Consider the following 27,222-nt stretch of genomic DNA (forward strand, 5'->3'; position numbering starts at 1 on the left):
ATATATACTATATGGTATGATAGAAGAACCTCCTTAGTTGGTTGTTGTCAACCAACCTGCTACTGTTACATACTTCATGAAACTAATTTACCATTTTTGCCAAAATCTGCTCCCCATTTCAGCTAAAATACAAATTATCATCAGCATACAACTGCAAAAACTTTTTTATTTCATATTATCTTAATTGACTAAGAGAGAATTATAAAAGCAAGATATAAAAACAAAAAGTGCTATAAAGATAATAAAAACTAAGAAAATAAGGAATTTCTTTATGTGCTGAAACACACAAAAGGGTTGCAAAATGACTAAGACTGAATCCAAAAAGTTTTTCATGTATGGAAAACTGTTTATAAGATAACTTATTTGCTTGGTAAATGATTAGGCTTCTCAATTACAGTAACAATTGTCTTGGTAGGAAATGAGAGATGTAGCAAACAAATAAAAAAAAATCTATAATCACAATGCAGGTGGGGGTGAAGGCTGCTAGAAGTGCCATATCTTATTTTTTTTTTTTTTTTTTTCAACAAGTCGGCCGTCTCCCACCGAGGCAGGGTGACCCAAAAAAGAAAGAAAATCCCCAAAAAGAAAATACTTTCATCATCATTCAACACTTTCACCACACTCGCACATTATCACTGTTTTTGCAGAGGTGCTCAGAATACAACAGTCTAGAAGCATACACATATAAAGATACACAACATATCCCTCCAAACTGCCAATATCCCAAACCCCTCCTTTAAAGTGCAGGCATTGTACTTCCCATTTCCAGGACTCAAGTCCGACTATATGAAAATAACCGGTTTCCCTGAATCCCTTCACTAAATATTACCCTGCTCACACTCCAACAGATCGTCAGGTCCCAAGTACCATTCGTCTCCATTCACTCCTATCTAACACGCTCACGCACGCTTGCTGGAAATCCAAGCCCCTTACCCACAAAACCTCCTTTACCCCCTCTCTCCAACCCTTTCGAGGACGACCCCTACCCCGCCTTCCTTCCCCTATAGATTTATATGCTTTCCATGTCATTCTACTGTGATCCATTCTCTCTAAATGACCAAACCACCTCAACAACCCCTCTTCTGCCCTCTGACTAATACTTTTATTAACTCCACACCTTCTCCTAATTTCCACACTCCGAATTTTTTGCATAATATTTACACCACACATTGCCCTTAGACAGGACATCTCCGCTGCCTCCAACCGTCTCCTTGCTGCTGCATTTACCACCCAAGCTTCACACCCATATAAGAGTGTTGGTACTACTATACTTTCATACATTCCCTTCTTTGCCTCCATAGATAACGTTTTTTGACTCCACATATACCTCAACGCACCACTCACCTTTTTTCCCTCATCAATTCTATGATTAACCTCATCCTTCATAAATCCATCCGCCGACACGTCAACTCCCAAGTATCTGAAAACATTCACTTCTTCCATACTCCTCCTCCCCAATTTGATATCCAATTTTTCTTTATCTAAATCATTTGACACCCTCATCACCTTACTCTTTTCTATGTTCACTTTCAACTTTCTACCTTTACACACATTCCCAAACTCATCCACTAACCTTTGCAATTTTTCTTTAGAATCTCCCATAAGCACAGTATCATCAGCAAAAAGTAACTGTGTCAATTCCCATTTTGAATTTGATTCCCCATAATTTAATCCCACCCCTCTCCCAAACACCCTAGCATTTACTTCCTTTACAACCCCATCTATAAATATATTAAACAACCATGGTGACATTACACATCCCTGTCTAAGACCTACTTTTACCGGGAAGTAGTCTCCCTCTCTTCTACACACCCTAACCTGAGCCTCACTATCCTCATAAAAACTCTTTACAGCATTTAATAACTTACCACCTATTCCATATACTTGCAACATCTGCCACATTGCTCCTCTATCCACTCTATCATATGCCTTTTCTAAATCCATATCTTATACATTTATCTTATACATTTATGTATTCATATCTTAAAATGGTAGGTTACTGATTATGTAATCCTCATTGTAATCCAAACCTTATTGTAATCTAAATTACTTTATCTTATATGTACAAAAATATAAAATTACATGTTACATGTTAAGTAACTACCAAACCAGTGCACTTCTGGAATGACTGATTGAATGAGTGACAGTGAAAGTGTCTTCTCTGTCGGGTCGCCCTCTACCTTGGAGGGAGGTGATCAGTGTTAAAAAAAGTTTAGTACTAGTGTTAAGAAGTTTTTAAGTAATTATTCTGAGTATGACTGAAATGGTTTACATACAAGGGGCTATTCTCTAGAACATGAAAAGTATTTTATTATCAGTAGTACAGTGGTACCCCAAGTTTCGGCCATTATTCGTTTTCAGAAGGCTGTTCGAGTGCCATTACCGAACGAATCTGTTCCCATAAGGAATAATGTAAATTAGGATAGTTCATTTCAGACCCCCAAAAATACACTTACAAAAGCACTTACAATAATACACTTACATAATTGTTTGAGTTGGGAGCTGTACGAAACTTGGGGTACCACTGTATTTAATTTACTGTAATATTCACGTATATGTTGATGAAATAAATAAAAGCCTGAGTTTGAGCTTGACGAGCAGTGTGAATGTGGAGTTGAATGTTGCTTACCAAAAGCACGTTCCTGTCAAGTTGTTCTACAGTGAAGGTGAGGAATTGCAATATGAAAGAGAAATAATTCTGAAAACCTATGGACTCCCAAGTCATAAAATAAAAATGTTCTGGCTAAGAATGGTGCATACAACAACACATCTAGTTGCTCAAGTTTGCCAACCTTCCACAAAAAGTAGACTCATCTTACCTGATGATGCGACCCTACAACACTGTGGGAGACAGTATAAAGGATGTTAGCCTTAGCTTTTTGATTAGCAATTTCAAAGAAGGAAGAAAAAAAAAAGAGGGCATAAAAACAAAACAAATTCAAAAATGAAATTAGCAATGTGCCTCATTTTCACTGTTAATAATATTAACAAAAATAACTAAACTGTTATATCTGGGTGCTTCTGCAAAAACAGTGATTATGTATGAGTGAGGTGAAAATGTTGAATGATGATGAAAGTATTTTTCTTTCTGGGGATTTTCTTTCTCTTTGGGTTACCATGCCTTGGTGGGAGATGGCTGACCCGTTGAAAAAAAAAAAATAAAAAAATAAAACTACAGCAGGCCTGTTGGCCCACACTAGGCAGGTCCTTCACAAACCATCCCACTAACAGAACTGTATTTGCCCAACCCAATTTAAAATGTTTCCCAAGCAATAAGCTTTGATAATTCTATTCACTCATGCACAAGTCCCAATCAAATCAAATTGTTTGTGTGGGGAAGTACCCTGTCTAGTATGTGGGGAAGTACCCTGGGTGGTATGTGGGGAAGTACCCTGTCTGGTATGTGGGGAAGTACCCTGTCAAGTATGTGGGGAAGTACCCTGTCTGGTATGTGGGGAAGTACCCTGGCTGGTATGTGGGGAAGTTCCCTGGCTGGTATGTGGGGAAGTTCCCTGGCTGGTATGTGGGGAAGTACCCTGGCTGGTTTGTGGGGTACCCTAGAAGTACCCTCTACCACCACCACTTTCGTATCTTTCGACAAACTTTTTCTTGAATTCTATAGTGTTTCTCACCCTCTTTACCACAGGGCTGGAAGTAGAAGCTTTCTTTGGGCAATGGTGACTTATTTAGCAGTTACAAGCACTAAAAACAACGGAATAATTGAAAATGTATCGCATGTATGCGTGGAATCATCCTCACTGGCTTGTAAACAATGTGTCCAAATGTGTCTGCTCAGGCCACGCAGACACGTTTGGGACGAATGTCCTTAACCGAGTTCTTTGTCGTTAGTCGAGCCAATTTTTTGACGCAAAAACGTGTCACTACCCAATTTTTTCATTAGCCGATGACGTCATTACCTGAGGGTCCACTGTACTTTTATTATTATTATTACAATACAGCCTCTCCTCTCTTAACCCTTTGAGGGTCGACAGGCCCTCTCCGAAACTCGTTCTCAGGGTCGGCCAAATTTAAAAAAAAAAAAAAATTATTTTCTCTTATGAAAAGATAGAGAATCTTTTCCCGATCATAACGACACCAAAAGTTTGAAATTTGATAGAAAACTTACGGAATTATGCTCTCGCAAAGTTAGCGGTCTCGGCGATGTTTACGGATCGGCGATTTTGCTCACTTTGAGCCCCATTTTTGGCCAATTTCACTGTACTAGTCGACAAAAAACATGAATATTTCGCTAGAACTCCATTTTTTCTATCGAATGGGTGCAAGAAACCACCCATTTATAAATTCAACTATCCAGTACAGTGGTCAGAATTTAGCAATTTTGCCAATTTCACACAAATTTCAAAAGATGCCAATTTCGGAATAGGGTTTAGAATAAACAAGAAAGACATTCCTGGCACTAAAATGACATTTCCTCTAGTCATTAGTCACGTCTCAAGGCCCCTCTTATATTCTTTTGCTTTCCACTTTGAATTTTTATTCTCACAAAAAATATAAGATTTACTGTTATGCAGAGTACTGCATTAGTGTAAAAAATGGTATAAATATTATTGGTGCACTTGTGAAAGAATATTAGACTCACCAGTTGACGTGTATTGCACGCTTGGCACGATTTGTTTACTTTTGAAGTTTGGTAAAAATCGAACATTTCTGCTACTTTGAGCTCAATTTCAAGGCACCTTTCATTGTAAAACCAGTCAAAATCATCTCAATTTCAGTAATATGTCTTCCATTCTATAAAATGAGACCAAGAAAACTAGAATACAACAATAAATACCATACGAAAATACACTGCAAAGTCGCTGATTTATTAAAAAAAAATGGAAAAAGTTTTTTTTTTCTCATTATGCACTGTGTGCTGCAGGATTTTTTTTAGACTGTGCACACTGACCACATAGACCCATTCTTTCATATGAAGGCCTACCAGCTTTCTCCCACTAGATTTGAGGTCGCTAGAATTTATGAGTACTAGTACGTCAAAAACCCCTACGCGTAAGACGTACTAGTACGACGAAAACCCTCAAAGGGTTAATGATGGCATTCCATTTTTAAGACCATGTCGGTAAATAAATTCATTGGTAGTGGATTTGTGTCAACCATCTTTGATATTGTTTTAATGTCACCCTTGCACCATTTATAACGTTTTTAGTATATTTTTAAATGTTTATACAGTAGTGTACTACATATTGTAATAAACAGAATAGAGGAAATCAGCTCTAATATACATTATTTAGGTATGCCTATTGGCCAGAGAGCCCGTTGTAAGTCTGAGTCATCGGAAAATGAGAATGTCGCTAAGTGAGAAGCTGTATTATATTTATGGGAAAGTATTAAACAGACAAGGAAATAATCAAAATTATTTTTTTTAACATGTTGGTCATATCCTACCAAGGCAGGGTGACCCGAAAAAGAAACGCTTTCACCATCATTTACATTATCACTATCTTGCCAGAGGCATGCAGATATGAGAGTTTAGATGTTCCTCTAAACTGTAAATATCTCAAACCCCTCCTTTAAGGAAAATATTAGCTTTCTCTGTTAGGCATTACTGGGAAAGGAGAGCTTCATATGATGTTAAAATTATCTAATTTTACATTTTTAAGTGTATATTCTGAGTCAGCATAGAAAATAGTACTCCTGGTGTGATTTTAAGTAATTTTGAAAATCCAGATGAAAATGGTGAAAAATGCTGAACTATAGTTCAAGGATTTTTTGGGGTGAAAAAACTTTTTCTCTCAAAATGGCTAATGATCATGATGACACTGTTTGTTTGATCAATTACTCCCCACACACATGAAAAAAATCCTGTATATACAGCTTTCATGGAAAGTTATGAGAGTCTTTACAAGATAAATGTGCCATAAAATGCGCCTCAGACGAGGAAGAATCATATGAGAGAAAAGTAAGTAAGTTTATTCAGGTATACACAAATACAGTTCCATAGATTATCATACATAGCAGCATGTGTAAAGTACCTAGGATAACCCAAAAAAATCAGTGATTTATTTCCATTGCCTTGTGTCATGCTAACACAGTCTCTTTTTTATGTTTTCAAGTGCATATTCTTAACCCTTTCAGGGTCCAAGGCCAAAATCTGAAGTGGTGCCCCAGTGTCCAAGAATTTTCAAGAAAATTTTTTTTTATTTTTTCTTATGAAATGGTAGAGAATCTTTTTGTGAATGTAATAAAACAAAAAGTACGAAATTTGATGGAAAATTGACGAAATTATGCTCTCGTGAATTTTGATGTGTCAGCGATATTTACGAATCGGCAATTTTGCCGACTTTGACTCCCATTTTAGGTCAATTACATTATTCCAGTCGACCAAATTCTTAGCTATTTCACTAGTATTACTTCTGTTCTATCGATTGAGCACAAGAAATCGCCAAGTCAACTGTTTCAATTACAAAATAAAGTGACCGGAAATTGGTGATTTGGCCAATTTAACACAAAGTTCAAAATATTCCAATTTCAAAATAGGGTCCAGAATAAACAATGTAGGTATTCCTGGCACTAAACTACCATTTCCTCTGTTCATTAGTTATGTTTTGAAGCTTTACAAATAAATTCCATTTTGATTTTTTATTCACATAATGAATTTTTATTCACACCAAAAAATAGAAGATTTACTGTTATGCAATATTGTAATAATTGTATAAATATCATCACCACATTTGTGAATGTATATTAGACCCACCAGCTGGTGTGTATTAGACGTGTGAGGTCGTTTGTTTACTCTTGAACATCGGCAAAAATTTAACATTTCTGCCACTTTGAGCTCAGTTTCAAGCCATTTCCAGTGCTAAAACCAATCAAAATTATCTATATTTCTGTAATATTTCTTCCATTCTATCAAATGAGACCAAGAAATCACAAATACAACTATAAAAAACATATGAAAAAACACTGCAAAGTCTCTGTTTTAATCGAAAATCACGATCTCAGTTTTTTTTCTCTCATTATACACAGTGTGCTGCAGGATTTGTTTTATGTGGTGCACACATACCACATAGTTGTATTCTCTCATATCTAGGCCCAAATTTACCACTCACAGTTTATCAGAGTGAGCTGAGCTCATGACGTAGATCTACAGTTTGGACCCTGAACGTAAAGCCGTAGATCTACGGGACGGACCCTGAAAGGGTTAAGTAGCATAAAAAAATAGTTCAAATGAAGCAATTTTTTTGGTAATGTTTAGTCATTTTTTCATAATTTATGGTTATTTTTCCTAATTTTTAGATATTTCTTGTAATTTTAGTAATTTTTTGCTACTTTTGATCATTTTTTTTTTTCAACAAGTCCGCCATCTCCCACCGAGGCAGGGTGACCCAAAAAGAAAGAAAATCCCCAAAAAGAAAACACTTTCATCATCATTCAACACTTTCACCTCACTCATACGTAATCACTGTCTTTGCAGAGGTGCTCAGAATACAACAGTTTAGAAGCATATATATATAAAGATACACAACATATCCCTCCAAACTGCCAATATGCCAAACCCCTCCTTTAAAGTGCAAGCATTGTACTTCCCATTTCCAGTACTCAAGTCTGGCTATGTAAAAATAACCCTGATTCCCTTCTTTAAATATTACCCTGCTCACACTCCAGCAGCTCGTCAGGTCCCAAAAACCATTCGTCTCCATTCAGTCCTATCTAAAGCGCTCACACACGCTTGCTGGAAGTCCAAGTCCCTCGCCCACAGAACCTCCTTTGCCCCCTCCCTCTAATCTTTTTGAGGACGACCCTTACCCCACTTTCCTTCCCCTACAGATTTATACAGATTTAATTTTTAGTTATTTTTCATAATTTTTAGTCATCTTTCTGTTAGGCATTACTGGGAAAGGAAGGCCTTGTATGAAGCTACAATGATCTGATTTTACATTATTAAGCATATAGTCTGAATCAGCATAGAGGCCCACTTTTTCCCAGTAATGCCTAACAGAAGAAGCTAATATTTCCATTAAGACTCCATTATGGAAAATAACTATAAATTATGAAAAATAACTAAACATTACCAAAAGAAATCACTCCATTTGAACTATTTTTGATGCCGCTAAGAATATGCACTTAAAAAAAAAAAAAGACTATTTTAGCATAAGACAAAGCTGTTTTCTCTCATCTGATTCTTCTCTGTCTGAGGTGCCTTTTATGGTACACTCATTTTATAAAAGCTCTCATAACCTTCCATAAAATCTGTATACGTATACAGGATTTTTTCATGTATGTGGGGAGCAATTGATCCAACAAACAGTGTCATCATGACCATTTTCCATACACGTCCCATACAGTGCGTGGAGAATGCGAGATAATCCGGTTTGATCTAAGGAAGGGGATGGAAGCTCCAATTTTTTAGACCAAGAATTCTTCACTCAGGGCACTCTTACTAGAACATATTTTGCCTTCTTTCCTGCACATCCTAATTTGTACATCTGAAAAATTTTATTGCATTAAAAAATACATACTTTCTTAACATGTATGATATTTAATCCATGCAATTTCTTACCAATAACTGTTGAAAGTTGTCGAATTTGCTTGGTAGAGAGAATTCCTTTCTCAAGAAGATGATCCATGTAGGTAGAATACACCAGACTAAACAGCCACATGACCAAATATGGCATTGCTGATAATATACCATTCTGAAGAAGCAAATACAACATTTAATATTTGGTAACCTAAAATTTCCTAAAATTTTTATACAAATTACTGCTGTACATAAATGTTTTTTGCCACAGGTAAGACACACATTTTCATAAAAAAATGCAAAAAAAAGGGTCACCATGCATCTTATATGGGGATATTTTCCTATGAGGATATTGTTTTTCTTCCTATCACTAATTGCACTCTCCTTTCTCCTGTGTTTAGTATAATTATTATTATATTCATGGGAATTGAGTCCTGGAGGTGGAAAGTACAATGCCGGCACTTTAAAGGAGGGGTACCTTCATGCCTCTGCAAAGACAGTGATAGAGTGAATGATGGTGAAAGTGTTCTTTTTGCTTTTGAGTCACTCTGCCATGGTGGGATACGGCCAGTGTGTTAAAAAAATCATGGGAAGCGCTAAACTCATAAAAGGGTAGTTCACACTGAGGACTAAGGAATACACAAGAAAAATTAATCTACCCCTGCTCCTATCAGCACTGTCTTCTTGGTATGTAGTGTACCAGTGGAAGAGCAGAGTACATCAAGGCTGGTCACAGACACCCTGGCCTGGATCTTCATACGACTCTTCTAGAATTAGAATACAATGAAGAATTTGTTTTGATGCACCAATACATTAACCTTTACAACTGTCTTGTGATATACTCAGTACTTTTTTTTTTTTTTCAACAAGTCGGCCGTCTCCCACCGAGGCAGGGTGACCCAAAAAAGAAAAAAAATCCCCAAAAAGAAAATACTTTCATCATCATTCAACACTTTCACCACACTCGCACATTATCACTGTTTTTGCAGAGGTGCTCAGAATACAACAGTTTAGAAGCATACACATATAAAGATACACAACATATCCCTCCAAACTGCCAATATCCCAAACCCCTCCTTTAAAGTGCAGGCATTGTACTTCCCATCTCCAGGACTCAAGTCCGACTATATGAAAATAACCGGTTTCCCTGAATCCCTTCACTAAATATTACCCCGCTCACACTCCAACAGATCGTCAGGTCCCAAGTACCATTCGTCTCCATTCACTCCTATCTAACACGCTCACGCACGCTTGCTGGAAGTTCAAGCCCCTTGCTAAATGTTAAATGTAGGCAAGTTTCGTTCACCCCTGCTTTCTCTACTCACTTAGCAATAGAGGTTTCAGATGTTAAGTGGCTGCTGTGAGTCACATCCAGTGATAAAAATGATGCTAGGCAAATGTTTTAGAAACTCCAGTGCTACTGGAGGTCATATCCTGGACAAAATGTCATTGTGTAAGAAAAATCAAGACCTTCTAGAGGCATTTTGTGTTAGATATAAAATATCCATATAATGTGTTTTACTAATAATGATAACTGAAGAAATATCATTAGTAACTTTGAATTACATAGTTTTTCTCACTTATTAATAAAATTTTGCTTAGCATTATGTGTATGGTAATGCCACATGATGACCTGATATGCAGCCAAATTAATTAAAAACAATCATATCATATTTTCATATAGTCGGACTTGAGTCCTGGAAATGGGAAGTACAATGCCTGCACTTTAAAGGAGGGGTTTGGGATATTGGCAGTTTGGAGGGATATGTTGTGTATCTTTATATGTTTATGCTTCTAGACTGTTGTATTCTGAGCACCTCTGCAAAAACAGTGATAATGTGCGAGTGTGGTGAAAGTGTTGAATGATGATGAAAGTATTTTCTTTTTGGGGATTTTCTTTCTTTTTTGGGTCACCCTGCCTCGGTGGGAGACGGCCGACTTGTTGAAAAAAAAAAAAAAAAAAAAAAAAAAAAAAAATCAGTCTCTATAGTAACCTTCTGACAATACAGTAAACCTTCCATATAACAGACTAACTGAGGGAAGCAGGTGGCCAGTAGTAGCTAACAATTTTGTAACTAATGGACTTTGTCCAGTGTTTCTGAATGAAATGACCCAGTAGATTTTGTCTCATATTCCCAAAGGCCATTATATGGAGGGTTTACTGTACTCTTAATTCAAACACTGTGTTCCCTACATTATTAAGAATATTACATCACTGAGAGTTCTGGGAGGAGCCTGGACTCCCAACCTTTAAATAACTATAGAATTAAAACTGTGTCTCTATTCATTTGGAGATACAATATAATAAGGTAGGAATCATGATGTACACAATAACATTTACATACACATACCTGCTTCATGTCAAAATGTTGGATATTCTTGAGATACGTGGGAAGCTCTGTCAGTATGCAGTAGAAACCCCAGTTTTGACCAACATGAGCCGCAATTACCACCAAGAATGGAGTTGATGTGAAAATGGATTGCCATGGTACATCCAGCCTCTTGTTGTGGCAAAATGAGAGAATATAATAAAAGAGCATTATTAGCACTCACAAAATATTTCTTTTCTATAATCAAGAATGCAGTAAAAAGATGAGAAGTAAGCTTATTTGGCATTACCAAAACCCACACTAAATAAAAGTGATGGACTGCAATAACAGAAGAACCATGAGGTTAAGTTCATGCAAAAATATATATTACTCCACTTGCAACAAGCCACAGGGTCTAGAACTGCTTCTAACTGTGTATGTTTTTTACTACATCAGCCATCTCCCATCCAGGTAGGGCGACCCCAAAAATGGAAACATTCACCATCGTTCATTTAATAACTATCTTGCCATAAGTGCACAGACATAACAGCTCAGATATGCCTCTAAACAGCAAGATCCCCACCTCTCCTTCAAAGTGCAGGCATCATACTTTCCATCTCCAGGAAAGAAGTCTGGTTAACCAGTTACCCCTGAATCACTTCATAAATGTTACCTTTCTCATCCTGCAATAGCACAAACCCTAAAGAGCCACTTGTCTTCACTCATTCCAATCTAACATACTCACACACATACCTACTGGATGCTCAAGCCTCTACCACTTAGAACCTCCTGAACCCCCTCCCTACAACCATTCCCAGGCCTACTTTCCCCACACATTTATACACTCTCTTTATCATCTTATTCTGTTTCAACCAATTTAAGTGGCCACACCAACTTAGCAGCTCATCCTCTGTGTTCTGAATTATACATTTTGTAAGGCCACACTATCTAATTTCTGTGCACTGAATTTTTGGAACAATATTAACATCAGACAGTGCCTCCAAATACGACAGCTCAGCTGCCTCCAGCCCCCTCCTTGCTGTAACATTAAAAACCATTCCTCCAAAATTATTATTCTTATAAACCTCCACCTTGACTACCTCACATTAGTTTTATTATTATCATTATCACACTGGCCGATTCCCACCAAGGCAGGGTGGCCCGAAAAAGAAAAACTTTCACCATCATTCACTCCATCACTGTCTTGCCAGAAGGGTGCTTTACACTACAGTTTTTAAACTGCAACATTAACACCCCTCCTTCAGAGTGCAGGCACTGTACTTCCCATCTCCAGGACTCAAGTCCGGCCTGCCGGTTTCCCTGAACCCCTTCATAAATGTTACTTTGCTCACACTCCAACAGCACGTCAAGTATTAAAAACCATTTGTCTCCATTCACTCCTATCAAACACGCTCACGCACGCCTGCTGGAAGTCCAAGCCCCTCGCACACAAAACCTCCTTTACCCCCTCCCTCCAACCTTTCCTAGGCCGACCCCTACCCCGCCTTCCTTCCACTACAGACTGATACACTCTTGAAGTCATTCTGTTTCGCTCCATTCTCTCTACATGTCCGAACCACCTCAACAACCCTTCCTCAGCCCTCTGGACAACAGTTTTGGTAATCCCGCACCTCCTCCTAACTTCCAAACTACGAATTCTCTGCATTATATTCACACCACACATTGCCCTCAGACATGACGTCTCCACTGCCTCCAGCCTTCTCCTCGCTGCAACATTCATCACCCATGCTTCACACCCATATAAGAGCGTTGGTAAAACTATACTCTCATACATTCCCCTCTTTGCCTCCAAGGACAAAGTTCTTTGTCTCCACAGACTCCTAAGTGCACCACTCACTCTTTTTCCCTCATCAATTCTATGATTCACCTCATCTTTCATAGACCCATCCGCTGACACGTCCACTCCCAAATATCTGAATACATTCACCTCCTCCATACTCTCTCCCTCCAATCTGATATTCAATCTTTCATCACCTAATCTTTTTGTTATCCTCATAACCTTACTCTTTCCTGTATTCACCTTTAATTTTCTTCTTTTGCACACCCTACCAAATTCATCCACCAATCTCTGCAACTTCTCTTCAGAATCTCCCAAGAGCACAGTGTCATCAGCAAAGAGCAGCTATGACAACTCCCACTTTGTGTGTGATTCTTTATCTTTTAACTCCACGCCTCTTGTCAAGACCCTCGCATTTACTTCTCTTATAACCCCATCTATAAATATATTAAACAACCACGGTGACATCACACATCCTTGTCTAAGGCCTACTTTTACTGGGAAATAATTTCCCTCTTTCCTACATACTCTAACTTGAGCCTCACTATCCTCGTAAAAACTCTTCACTGCTTTCAGTAACCTACCTCCTACACCATACACTTGCAACATCTGCCACATTGCCCCCCTATCCACCCTGTCATACGCCTTTTCGAAATCCATAAATGCCACAAAGACCTCTTTAGCCTTATCTAAATATTGTTCACTTATATGTTTCACTGTAAACACCTGATCCACACACCCCCTACCTTTCCTAAAGCCTCCTTGTTCATCTGCTATCCTATTCACCGTCTTACTCTTAATTCTTTCAATAATAACTCTACCATACACTTTACCAGGTATACTCAGCAGACTTATCCCCCTATAATTTTTGCACTCTCTTTTATCCCCTTTGCCTTTATACAAAGGAACTATGCATGCTCTCTGCCAAGGTACCTTACCCTCTTCCATACATTTATTAAATAACTGCACCAACCACTCCAAAACTATGTCCCCACCTGCTTTTAACATTTCTATCTTTATCCCATCAATCCCGGCTGCCTTACCCCCTTTCATTTTACCTACTGCCTCACGAACTTCGCCCACACTCACAACTGGCTCTTCCTCACTCCTACAAGATGTTATTTCTCCTTGCCCTATACACGAAATCACAGCTTCCCTATCTTCATCAACATTTAACAATTCCTCAAAATATTCCCTCCATCTTCCCAATACCTCTAACTCTCCATTTAATAACTCTCCTCTCCTATTTTTAACTGGCAAATCCATTTGTTCTCTAGGCTTTCTTAACTTGTTAATCTCACTCCAAAACTTTTTCTTATTTTCAACAAAATTTGTTGATAACATCTCACCCACTCTCTCATTTGCTCTCTTTTTACATTGCTTCACCACTCTCTTAACCTCTCTCTTTTTCTCCATATACTCTTCCCTCCTTGCATCACTTCTACTTTGTAAAAACTTCTCATATGCTAACTTTTTCTCCCTTACTACTCTCTTTACATCATCATTCCACCAATCGCTCCTCTTCCCTCCCGCACCCACTTTCCTGTAACCACAAACTTCTGCTGAACACTCTAACACTACATTTTTAAACCTACCCCATACCTCTTCGACCCCATTGCCTATGCTCTCATTAGCCCATCTATCCTCCAATAGCTGTTTATATCTTACCCTAACTGCCTCCTCTTTTAGTTTATAAACCTTCACCTCTCTCTTCCCTGATGCTTCTATTCTCCTTGTATCCCATCTACCTTTTACTCTCAGTGTAGCTACAACTAGAAAGTGATCTGATATATCTGTGGCCCCTCTATAAACATGTACATCCTGAAGTCTACTCAACAGTCTTTTATCTACCAATACATAATCCAACAAACTACTGTCATTTCGCCCTACATCATATCTTGTATACTTATTTATCCTCTTTTTCTTAAAATATGTATTACCTATAACTAAACCCCTTTCTATACAAAGTTCAATCAAAGGGCTCCCATTATCATTTACACCTGGCACCCCAAACTTACCTACCACACCCTCTCTAAAAGTTTCTCCTACTTTAGTATTCAGGTCCCCTACCACAATTACTCTCTCACTTGGTTCAAAGGCTCCTATACATTCACTTAACATCTCCCAAAATCTCTCTCTCTCCTCTGCATTCCTCTCTTCTCCAGGTGCATACACGCTTATTATGACCCACTTCTCGCATCCAACCTTTACTTTAATCCACATAATTCTTGAATTTACACATTCATATTCTCTTTTCTCCTTCCATAACTGATCATTTAACATTACTGCTACCCCTTCCTTTGCTCTAACTCTCTCAGATACTCCAGATTTAATCCCATTTATTTCCCCCCACTGAAACTCTCCTACCCCCTTCAGCTTTGTTTCGCTTAGGGCCAGGACATCCAACTTCTTTTCATTCATAACATCAGCAATCATCTGTTTCTTGTCATCCGCACTACATCCACGCACATTTAAGCATCCCAGTTTTATAAAGTTTTTCTTCTTCTCTTTTTTAGTAAGTGTCTACAGGAGAAGGGGTTACTAGCCCATTGCTCCCGGCATTTTAGTCGCCTCATACGACACGCATGGCTTACGGAGGAAAGATTCTTTTCCACTTCCCCATGGACAACAGAAGAAATAAAGAAGAACAAGAGCTATTTAGAAAAAGGAGAAAAACCTAGATGTATGTATATATATATGCATGTGCGTGTCTGTGAAGTGTGACCAAAGTGTAAGTAGGAGTAGCAAGATATCCCTGTTATCTAGCGTGTTTATGAGACAGAAAAAGAAACCAGCAATCCATTAATCCATTAATCCACATTAGTATTAAGATAAAATAAAGATCTATTAAAAAGTTAACCACACTTACCTTGTCTAGACTAAGTAGTTATTATGTATTTGGATAAGTCTGCCCAAAATGCCCTGGCATGATAGTGGCTTTCTTTGTACTTAACTAATCAAAATTGTAAATACACACTGTAACCTTGCAAAGAAATAAAATCTTTATCTTTATCTTTTATATACATTTGAAGTGTTGGTACCACTTTACTCTGATCCATTCCCCACCTTTTTTGCCTATGTAGATAAGCTTTTACTTCCATTAATGTCTTAACTCACCACCTGCCTTCTTCTCGTTTATTCTGTGGTTCATCTATTCTTTCACAGACCTATCTACCAATTTATTCACTTCCAAATACTGTACCTATTTATATTCTCTTTCTTCATAGTCCCTCCCTCCACTTTGATATCTAGCACAGTATGTACTTCATCAGTGATGGAGTGAATGATGGTGAAAGTTTTTCTTTTTCGGGCCACCCTGCCTTGGTGGGAATCGGCCAGTGTGATAATAAAAAAAAAAAAAAAAAAATAATAATAATAATAATAATAATAATAATAATAATAATAATAATAATAATAATAATAATATGCAGAAAGCCCCTTGTTGTGCAGAACATTTTGGGCAAATTAGGTCGATTTTGTCCCTAAGATGTGACCCACACCAGTCGACTAGTGTTTTTACCCGTACAAGAGATCGAACCACGGACATCAGTGTGTGAGCTATGTGCACTAGCAACTGAGCTATGGGACCCCTAAACATTTTTGTTACACACTCTACCAAACTCCTCTACCAATCTTTGCAACTTTTTCGGAAACTCCCAAAAGAAATGTGTCATTGGCAAAGAGTAGCTGTGACAATTCCCACTGTGTATCAGACTACGTACTTGTCTTTCAGTCCTGCACCTCTCCCCAACACCCTAACATTCACTTTTTTACAACTCTATCTAAAAATACATAGATCCTACTTTTATGGTAAAGCAGTTTGCTTTTCTCTTACATACCCTAATCTATGGTAACTTTACTGATTTTAGTAACCTACTACCTATTCTATACATTTGCAACATTTGCCATATTACTTCCCAATCCACCTTATCATATGCCATTTTTAAAATCCATAAATGCAAGAAAGAGTTCTTCACACTTATCTAAATATTGTTCATTCAAGTACTTCTATGTAAACACTTGGTCTACACATCCTCTATCCTTCCTCAATCCTCCTTGTTTCTCTGCAATCCTACTTTCTATCTTACCCTAAACTCTTTCAATGATAACTCTACCATATACTTTACCTGGCACTGTGTATTCAACAAGCTTATTACCCTATAGTTCTTACTCTCTCTTTTATCCCATTTCTTTTATGCAAAGGAACTTTTCATGTTCTCTGCCAACCCTCAGATACCTTCCTTTTTTATCCATATAATGAAGAAATGCACCAATCACTCCAAACCCTTATCTTCACTTGTTCTTCGCATCTGAGTCTTGTCTCATTCAACTGCTTTATCCACTGTCTCATGCACATTTCCCAGGCAGGCAGGCAGGAAGGTAGGCAGGTGTATGTTTATGTACTCACCTATCTGTGGTTGTAGGGGCTGGTTCTCAGATCCTGGTCCTGCCTTTTGCTTGCCAATCTTCAGTCATTCCCATTTACCCTCATGGGCCCTATTGTACCTGCTCTTAAAACTATGTATGAAGACTGTCTGCACCACTTCCTCACCAAGATCATTCTACTTCCTGACCACTTTGAGACTGAAGAAATACTTCCTAACATCCCTGTGGCTCATCTGTGTCTTTAACCCTTAAACTGTCCAAACCGATTTATGTTCACATGCGTAGTGCTCCAAAAGTAGATCTACGTTTTTTTTTACATATTTTCAAATATAACAAAAAAAAAAAAACGTAGATCAAAGTTTTTTACACGTTTTCAAATTAAAAAAAAAAAGATCTACGTTTTTTACATACTCTCAAATGTCAAAAAAACATAGATCTACATTTGGACAGTTTAAGGGTTAACTTCCAGCAGTCTCCCCAAGTTCCCATTTTTAACGTCTCAAATAGCCTATCCTTATCTGCTTAATCAATTTCCCTGAGTATTTTGTAAGTTGTTAACATGTCCCCTCTGGTTCTCCTGTCCTCCAATGTCATTAGGCCCAATTCTGTTAGCCTATCCTTGGAGCTCATAGCTAAGAAATACATAAGCCTTGCTGCATACTTCTACACGTTTTCCAGTTTCTTAATGTGCTTTTTCAGGTGCAGATTCTATATTGGTGCTGCATGCTCCAAGATTGACCAAGCATATGTTGTATAAAGGGCCCAGGATGACTCTTTGTTAAGTCTTGAAGAGTACTATTTGAAGCTCTGCAGAGGTTATTTGGCTGACGTGAGCCTCTGGCACTGGACTGAGAACTATGCTTACCCCTAGGTCTTTGTCTTTAAGTGAAGCCTGCAGCTTCTGTCCCCCTAGTCTATATCCCAACTCTAGTTTTCTGGCTCATTCCCCCAATCTTGCATTTACTTAGTATGAATTCAAGCTGCCACTATCTGACCACTCTCACATTTTTTTGTACATATTTGCATGCGTGTGTGTGAGTGAATAAGTGCATTTGTGCATGTGTATGACTGCCCTTTTGTAGTTACAGAGAAAGAGTTATCTCATAAGCAGCATACTATAAGTGTGAACAATGCATTGACTCATTGTGAAGATGTTACAGTTTTTGGGGACCAAGAGACTCAGAGAAAATAGATTGGCACAATTAGCAGGAATAGAAGGCCTTCTACTGGTGATTCTGACACTGAATCAAGTAAGATTCGTTGGGCACCACTGTCAACTCACTTGATATTTATATACAGGATCAGCTATAGTTCATGCACAGACACAGCAAAGTATGTATATTGAGGATAAAGGTGTTATCATGTATAGTATCAAGCATGCTTCTATTTCAGGGGTCAACTTTAAATTTTTTAGAACTTTGCTTTATAAGTTTATATCTCAAGCTCTGCCACAAAAGTACAGTATAGCATAAATATTAAAGCCATATTTCAACATTATTCTCAAAAGATTCAGTAAAAAACTGACATCAAATTTAAATACCCAACCCCCCTGTAATTATGACATCTGACACAATTTTGCACTGAGATTTCTAAATTAAATAAAAAATGTTCTATTACTCAGTAAATAACCTCACCTCATTTTTCCTGTGATCACCAGTACCATGCTTAATGTAAAGTTTTTCAGTAGTGGAGATGGTAGGGTGCAGATCTGGAGAATCATAAGCATACATGAACCAGAAACAGCCCCAGGCAAGGCCATACAGCCCAAATATTATGAAGACTGATGGCCATCCCCATTCTGTTTGAGTCAGCCATCCACTTATTGACAGTGTTACCACGGTTCCAATTTGACAGCCTGAAATTGATATTCAACAAAGCAATGTTTATTATAAAATTGTGCTTAAAGTGAAGACTGGATCATATTGTTATAATAATAACTGGTAAAACTCCTAGGTGGAAGTCAACATCACTGTTATCATCATCTCCATATCTTTCTTTTCATTAAGGAAGAATTGTCTCCTGTGTTTTACTAGGATTGAATGAACAACTAGATATAAGAGAAAAAGATTAAGAACCAAGTAAAAATGTTAAAATAGATTAAGAAACACACAATGATGTTCAGGAGCATACCTCCAACAATACGAGCTAAGGAACGTGCCCGCTCCTGAGGTGGAATCCAATATGACATCATCACATTCATGGCTGGGAATGTCACACCCTGGAGTGAAGCAAACAACAGGTTAATGTACATTCTTAAGTGAATTTAGTTAAATAACACATTGGATATCATGTGATGATATCTGATGTGTTAATAAAAAATAAAATGAAATTTAAAAGCCAAATTTCAAGGTTTAGGAAGTCCCTGACTAATGAATGCTCGAATTATGATCTGTGCTTAAGACCGAGGTCCAAATAACACAATATTGAGAAAATAATATCTTAAGAATACTGATCTGTAGATGTGGCAATGCATGCATATGACAAGGAAAGTATGTAGAGATAAATTACTGTATTATTCACCTCAGTCATTCCTTCTAGAATTCTTATGATAACAAATGCAGTAGAGGAATGTCTGGCTGCCATTGGTGAGATGACAGTGAGAAGCCCAGTAAGTGTCACCCCTGCACCGAAAATAAGCCGTCCTCCCAATCTCTCGGCCAGTCTTCCACCAAGGTAGTTTGTTAAGAGGTAGCCATAAAAGAAACTCCCAAGGATCATCCCCTGGGTTTTTTCATCCCAGTCAAATTCTCCTTTCTATATACATAAAAAGAAAAAAAAGTGAATGTCAGGTATGGCAGCTACCATATTTTATGGCATCAAAGATGCTATTTTTTTTTTTCCAAAATAAGTCTTGAAAATTTATCCAGCATCTTGGAGGCTGAAGTATTGTTTATCTTTTTTTGCAAAATTTAGCAAATCAGAATGGGGAGGGGGGGGATCCTCAATACAAGAGCATCTTGTTTTCCATAAAATACAGTAATTATACCAGATATTTAAATACAAGTTGACCTGGGAGATAACAAGGTAGTCAAAAATATAGAGTACAAATTTTCCAAAACATTTGTCAATATCCCTACTCAGGAATAATAATTGCAAAATCAAACATTTACCACAGAATCCTATAAGCTCAGTTTGCTTTCATATAGACATGGTTGTCACCATTTACTTTGAATGTTATAGTCTTGATATTTACTGTTTATAAGAAACCTGCATATCTGCCAATTTTTCAAGAAAACAGCATAACCTTGGTCCTGAGTATGAGTGTTGTTACAGAACTTACATATACAGCCTCTCCTCATTTAATGACAGAGTTCCGTTCCTAAATCCGTGTTGGTAAACGAATTCATCGCTAAGTGAGGAGCATACTATAGTGGTAGTGGGTTTGTGTCAACCATCTTTGATATTGTGTTAATGTCAACTTTGCACCATTTATAACATTTCTGGCATATTTTTAAATGTTTATACAGCAGTGAAGTACTATATATTGTAATAAACAGAATAGAGGAAATCAGCTTTAATATACATTTTTTTAGGTATGTATACTGGTCAGAGAGCCCATTGTAAGTCTGAGTTGTCAGTAAATGAGTACGTCACTAAACGAGGAGAGGCTGTAATCATATACGTATAGTACTTACAATTTCGGAAGACATTGCCTGTCTTTTCTGTGACACAGACACTGGACATGTATCATCAACTCTAACGATTTGCTTTTGACTGTGGGGATGAGATTTAACCATTGCAACAATGGCCACAGACAAGTTAACTCGCATGGCATAAACGCCAGCAAATCCCAAAAATAATAAAATGATGAGGACGTGGCGCTTTCCAAATCCTGAAAAAAAAAAAATCGAGATAAAATGTAATTCGTCATAAAATGTTGCAATAAAGATATTCTGATAGCTCCAAACATTAAAATTCTATTTTTTTCCTTGTTGCATATTTTAATTTAGCTTATATATTTTGGGTCCTAATACAGTGGACCCCCGCATAGCGACTTTAATCCGTGCAAGAGGGCTCATTGTTATGCGAAATGATCGGTATGCGAATGAATTTTCCCCATAAGAAATAATGGAAATCAAATTAATCCGTGCAAGACACCCAAAAGTATGAAAAAAAAATTTTTACCATATGAAATATACATTTTCCTACACACAAAGAGAAGGATACATGCACAATAGTAGAGTAGTACATGCACAATATATATTGTGCATGTACTACTCTACTAAATGAAGAATAAATGACACTTACCTTTATTGAAGATGCAGCAATGACTGATGAGACACTGTGTCCTGGGAGTGCCTTTTCCTCCTGAGTACTGTAGGTCCTGTTTGGCATTTTCTTCCAGAACAGGCCTTATCACACTGTGTATGCCACTACGATTCTTAAATCTCTCAAACCAACCTTTGCTGGCTTTAAATTCACCAATATGAGCACTAGTTCCAGGCATTTTTCCCTGTTCACCTGGGTGTTAGTCGACTGGTGTGGGTTGCATCCTGGGAGACAAGATTAAAGACCCCAATGGAAATAAGTTAGACAGTCTTCGATGACACTGACTTTTTTGGGTTATCCTGGGTGGCAAATCCTCTGGGGCTAATTGTTTCTTGGTATTCTCAATAAGCCACACCAACAACGGTGTTACAGCAGCAGCAGCAGCAGCTGACAGTGCTACAGCAGCAGCAGACGATGCTACAGCAGCAGCAGATGGTACTACAGCAGCAGCTGACGGTGGTACAGCAGCAGCAGCAGCTGACAGTGCTACAGCAGCAGCAGACGATGCTACAGCAGCAGCAGACAGTACTACAGCAGCAGCAGCAGCAGCAGCAGCAGCAGCAGCAGCTGACGGTGGTACAACAGCAGCAGCAGCTGACAGTGCTACAGCAGCAGCAGACGATGCTACAGCAGCAGCAGACGATGCTACAGCAGCAGCAGACGGTACTACAGCAGCAGCAGCAGCTGACGGTGGTACAACAGCAGCAGCAGCTGACAGTACTACAGCAGCAGCAGATGATGCTACAGCAGCAGCAGACGATGCTACAGCAGCAGCAGACAGTACTACAGCAGCAGCAGCAGCTGACGGTGGTACAACAGCAGCAGCAGCTGACAGTGCTACAGCAGCAGCAGATGATGCTACAGCAGCAGCAGACGATGCTACAACAGCAGCAGACGGTACTACAGCAGCAGCAGCAGCTGTACCACCAATAGTAGCGATGGTTGATTGGGGTTTATTATACAACCTGGCCAGCTCGGAGACACGCACTCCACTTTCATACTTATCAATGATTTTTTTCTTCATCTCTATAGTAATTCTCACCCTTATTGCTGTAGGGTTGGCACTAGAAGCTTTCTTGGGGCCCATGGTCATTTATTTTGCAGATAAAATCACCAAAAACACTGTAATAATACGAAATGTTCCGATTGTATGCTTGGATGTTACCGCGGAGGCTGGCTGGTAAACAATGCCACCGGCGGCACATGTGAGGCTGGCTAAGGGCGCACATTGGACGCGTCTTGGACGAAGAGCGGTGAGCGGGTTTTTGAGCGGTATGCGAGGCAAAATTTTTGCGATAAAAGCGAGCGGTATGCGGATTGAACGTTATGTGATGCGTATGGTATGCGGGGGTCCACTGTACTTAAGAGAAACTAGTCCTATGAATACATATTTAAAAATTTAATTAAATTTTATTAAATTTTTTCACCTCTCTATTTATAAGTAAAAACTTCTCAGTATCCATTCAGCTCCAATTATTTCTTAATTTACATCTGTGGGCTCTTGTTATTCCTGCTGAAGATACTAAAAAAAAATTCATCTAATAATCCATTTTGCTGCTCTACCACATATATGTAGTACTACGGTATTTGTGCATACACGGTCAACGACTTGAGACTATTTCAACCCAATTATTAAATAGCAGAAAGTCAGCCATAAGAACAATGTCACTTCCAGCTTTAGATAATTTACAATACTTCTATTCAAAGTTTTAAACTTACTAAGTAATAACACACAAGCCAATCATGCATTCTACTGTTCTTAGAACCATGCCCGAAATGCCTAGCCATGCTAAGCGTTCTAGTGGTACACTCTGTAATCACAATTTTACTACATGTAAACCAAGCAATAACCAAATTTCTGTAAACCCAGCATTGTAATCCTTATAGAGAATAAACTTTGAATTTTGAATAAACTCTAAAACTAATCTTTCTAGAGAGCTGCAACAAAACTAAAGATTTTACAACCTTATATAAATTTAAAGCATATATACATGTATAAGCACTTCTACTTTGGTGGGAAATAGCTGATAAAAAAAAGTTTATACTCCTTGTAAATTATGTATATTGTATTTACTTATTATTCCTACTAAAGTTATCACAAGTACATGTATTATATTTTTATCATTTATTAATTCAAGTACAAATAGGTAATTACAGAAGCATATAATTGGTAGGGTACTTTTTTGCAAAATTTATTATAAAAGTCTTACATATCTTACACAGAAGTCAATACTACAATATATATAGTGTACTCAAAATATTATAATTAAAAAGATTTTATCACATAATCCAAATGTTTTAGTATTCATTGAATTAAGTATAGAATTTTATTGTATTTCTGGCAATATGCTTGTATTTTCATGAATAATTAATAAAAGTGTAACAAACACTTGTCAATGCTCAATAATAACTCACATGAAAACAGAAACTCAGAAAATATACTGGTCTTCATATTTTAACCCCCTACAAGGGTCCTCTTCAGCAAATCCAAAAATGAAAGGTGCAAAGGCTGAGAGGTGCAACCTTCCTATATATTGTATTTTCATGTTTATTAGAATTTTTAGTGTTATTAAAAGTGCCTTTTTACTAACTTTTATATTTATTTATTATATTTAATATTATTATGGTAAGAGTAACTATAAATTCTTTCTTTTGCATTACAGTGCAAGTACTGCATTAACATTAAACATTCTGAAACACTTACTTAAGTCTGGAGAATTACTATGTCCCATATTTTCATCATCTTTCTGAAAGAGAAGGGCATACATATACTTATTAAGAAGTGACTTAGAAAGACATTTCTTGAATAGAATCATTACAACGTATTCTCCTCAGCAACTTATATATAGTACAAACACTGGATGTACTTTTAACAAATTTCTCCACACATCTGGTGACATCATGGTCTGCAGACATCTTTTTTTGCCAGATGCTTTGAGGTATTTGTAGCATTTGTAGCTTTGATGGTATTTGTAGCATCAGTTCTCTGTGAAACATTTTAGGCTTTCTCTGTCAGTATAGGCCAAGAAATAGATAACCTTTACTGTGATGTTTGCAAAACCATTCACAGACAATAATATCAACACTGGAGCTTGAAGGCCCATGTAATATCTTATCAGTACTAATAACCAAAGTCTTAACATTCTCAATTTGAGTAAAATTTGAAAATTTATTTTTTTCAATGCTCGAAAGCACTTGTTGAAAAAAAAAAAAAAAAAAAAAATATATATATATATATATATATATATATATATATATATATATATATATATATATATATATATATATATATATATATATATATATATATATATATATATATACAGTATATATATATATATACAGTATATATATATATATATATATATATATATATATATATATATATACAGTATATATATATATATATATATATATATATATATATATATATATATATATATATATATATATATATATATATATATATATATATACATTATACATATGTACATATATATATATATATATATATATATATATATATATATATATATATATATATATATATATATATATATATATATATATATATATATATATATATATATATATATATATACACACACACACATACACACAGTACAGTACAGTACTGTACTTGCCTATTATAAACACTTACTCCAAAACATATATACTTTGGGTTATGTTGGTGATATGGACTACTTCCTCTCTGACACTTAAAGAACACAAGAGAGCATTCTTCTCTGTCAGGTTAGGGACCATAGCCAACACATAACTTGCCTATCTATTGTAATGCTACTTTTTACTGGATTGATAGTGTGGTTTGATTTGATTTTGCAGAACAAAGTTATTTCTCAACACTTGTTACTGTCTGCATTTGATCCTCTTTAAGGCACCTTCCTCATCAGTCACCAACATGCAAAAGAGATGTAGAAATTTTACTCCTAGGTAGACATATCAATGCAATTAATGAATTTATGCAGAAATAGAGATGGGGTTCCATACACAATACATCAGGCTATGTCTTGTGAAATGTAAGCAATCACAAAAGTCAACTTGACCTAGTGTAATTACCTATTTGCTGGTAATTAACACCTGAGTCTAACCTGAAGTGGTAATTAAAAAAATACTGCCACCACACCTAGGTTCATTAAAAACAAAATGAACTGGCCAGTGGAAGTGTGACATTAACAATAATTTCCAAGTGTTAACAATTCTGGATTCACAGCATTCAGCTGTATATATATGGGATATGCTTAAGAGAATTATAAAACATGTTTTTTCATTCATATAAAGGCAAGTTTTCAATCTTCAATTTTATAACATCAGAAGTTACTTGCTGTAATTTAGAAATAACCCACACTTCAAAAGGAAACTTTAAATGATGCATTATTCTGCCCTGCACCATTATTAAGTCATAACATGACAATGGTATAGAATGAATCAAAACATTGTCTAAAGTTTACTCTCTTAGTATGGGTTATTTTTTTCATTATTCCAGCCATGGTATTGTGACTTTTATTCTACCTGCTGTAAGTTTGGAGGTGACTGATGCTTGAGGTCATCCACAAGGTTGACCCGAGAATAACGAACGTGAGACAGCAGCCATGACCATAAATGTAGAAAATTCCAATTTCTCATGCTGTGCCAAAGAAAAATCATCTACAATAAAGCTTATCATTATTTAGATATTTTTTCATTTACATAATCCCATGTTACATTTCTAGAGAAAACATCCAATTGCAGGATATAAGAATCAAGAAGAATCAATTTAATAATCAGATAAACAGTATGTATGTACGTATATATGAATGTCTGTGTGCATGTGCATATGTGTGTATGACCTATTTGTACTAACCTATTTGTGGTTGCAGAGGTTGAGTCACAGCTCCTGGCCCTGCCTCTTCATTGGTTGCTACTAGGTCCACTCTCTCCCAGCTCTAAGAGCCTTATTATACCTTTTCTTAAAGCTATGTATGGATCCTGCCTCGACTATTTCACTCTCCAGATTGTTCCACTTTTTGTGTGTGTGTTTCTGTAATGTGTATTTAGTAAATGTAGTAAAAAGTATAATAAAAATAGGTGATCAGTTTTGTCTAACCTCCAGATCTCAAGCTTTCTAATGATACCATATTTACTGCCTCATAATAATAAGACAAATTTATTTAAACAGTTTTTTTAAAAAAAAGGAGAGAAAATAAGATGAAACAATGATGAATGGTATAACAGAAGGTGCTGGAGAGCCATCAACAAGAAACTGGACTCAAAACAGAATGAGTGGCAATCCAGATTTTTAACAGACTTCAAACATGTCAGAAATTAATACAGTATATAAATAAAAGGAGTAAGTAAGTAAGTAAGTTTATTCAGGTATACACAAATACAGTTACATGCATTATCACACATAGCAGCATATGTGTAGAGAACCTAGGATCACCCAAAAAGTTAGACAAAGTGACTTGTTTCCATTAGGGTCCTTTTAATACCTTATTATTATACAATAAAGGAGATATACTAGAAATATCATAAAATGAGTTATTTATATTTACATGTGTGTTAGCTAAAAAAATAAAAAATCATTCTCCTCCCTTTCTGTCACTACATTCATTAGGCACCTTTTAGCTCTCTTCTTGAACTGGTTCATGCTTTGACTGGCTTTGACATGTGCAGGCAAGATACTTTGGAAAGCTAATGCTGAAGACAACAGCAAAATAAACCAAATCTTTTATTTATGCTCACAAAGTTTTTGGGTATATTCTCTCCTTTGAGATATTTTAGGTCAAGACGTGATATCTGTGTCAGCCATTTAAAACGTTTAGAAAAATAATAGGAATACAATATGTCGTCATTATAAAATGTCTTCCTTATATATTTATAATGAATATATGCAATATTATCATGTTTAATTTTTAAATGCAAATTACATATATGCACTGTAATACTGATGTAAATGACAAGCTAAATAGAAAACAAATTAT

The 27,222-nt window shown here is 36.7% G+C and overlaps 1 protein-coding gene across 8 annotated transcripts in view; it reads right to left on the reverse strand.

Moving 5' to 3' along the window:
• The window catches only part of LOC128686797 (sialin), a 44,239-nt gene that overhangs the window by 14,857 nt on the left and 2,160 nt on the right, over window positions 1–27,222 (reverse strand). For 5 of the 8 annotated variants that reach the window (XR_011391650.1, XM_070082193.1, XM_070082194.1 and 2 more), the window contains exons 2-9: window positions 25,772–25,886; window positions 23,946–23,988; window positions 20,608–20,804; window positions 19,493–19,726; window positions 19,103–19,190; window positions 18,607–18,827; window positions 10,831–10,980; window positions 8,522–8,654 (exon numbers count right to left, since the gene is read on the reverse strand). Coding sequence is in view for 7 of the 8 variants with exons in the window: in XM_070082193.1 (XP_069938294.1) it covers window positions 8,522–8,654; window positions 10,831–10,980; window positions 18,607–18,827; window positions 19,103–19,190; window positions 19,493–19,726; window positions 20,608–20,804; window positions 23,946–23,988; window positions 25,772–25,885 (1,180 nt within the window). In the remaining variant the exon portion in view is untranslated. Of the gene's footprint in view, window positions 1–8,521; window positions 8,655–10,830; window positions 10,981–18,606; window positions 18,828–19,102; window positions 19,191–19,492; window positions 19,727–20,607; window positions 20,805–23,945; window positions 23,989–25,771; window positions 25,887–26,102; window positions 26,374–27,222 lie in introns of those variants that run through there. The other 3 variants (XM_053773884.2, XM_053773885.2, XM_070082195.1) reach the window with 2 other exon arrangements.

Source organism: Cherax quadricarinatus, chromosome 7 (genome assembly GCF_038502225.1).
Source record: "Cherax quadricarinatus isolate ZL_2023a chromosome 7, ASM3850222v1, whole genome shotgun sequence".
NCBI classification, from domain to species: domain Eukaryota; kingdom Metazoa; phylum Arthropoda; class Malacostraca; order Decapoda; family Parastacidae; genus Cherax; species Cherax quadricarinatus.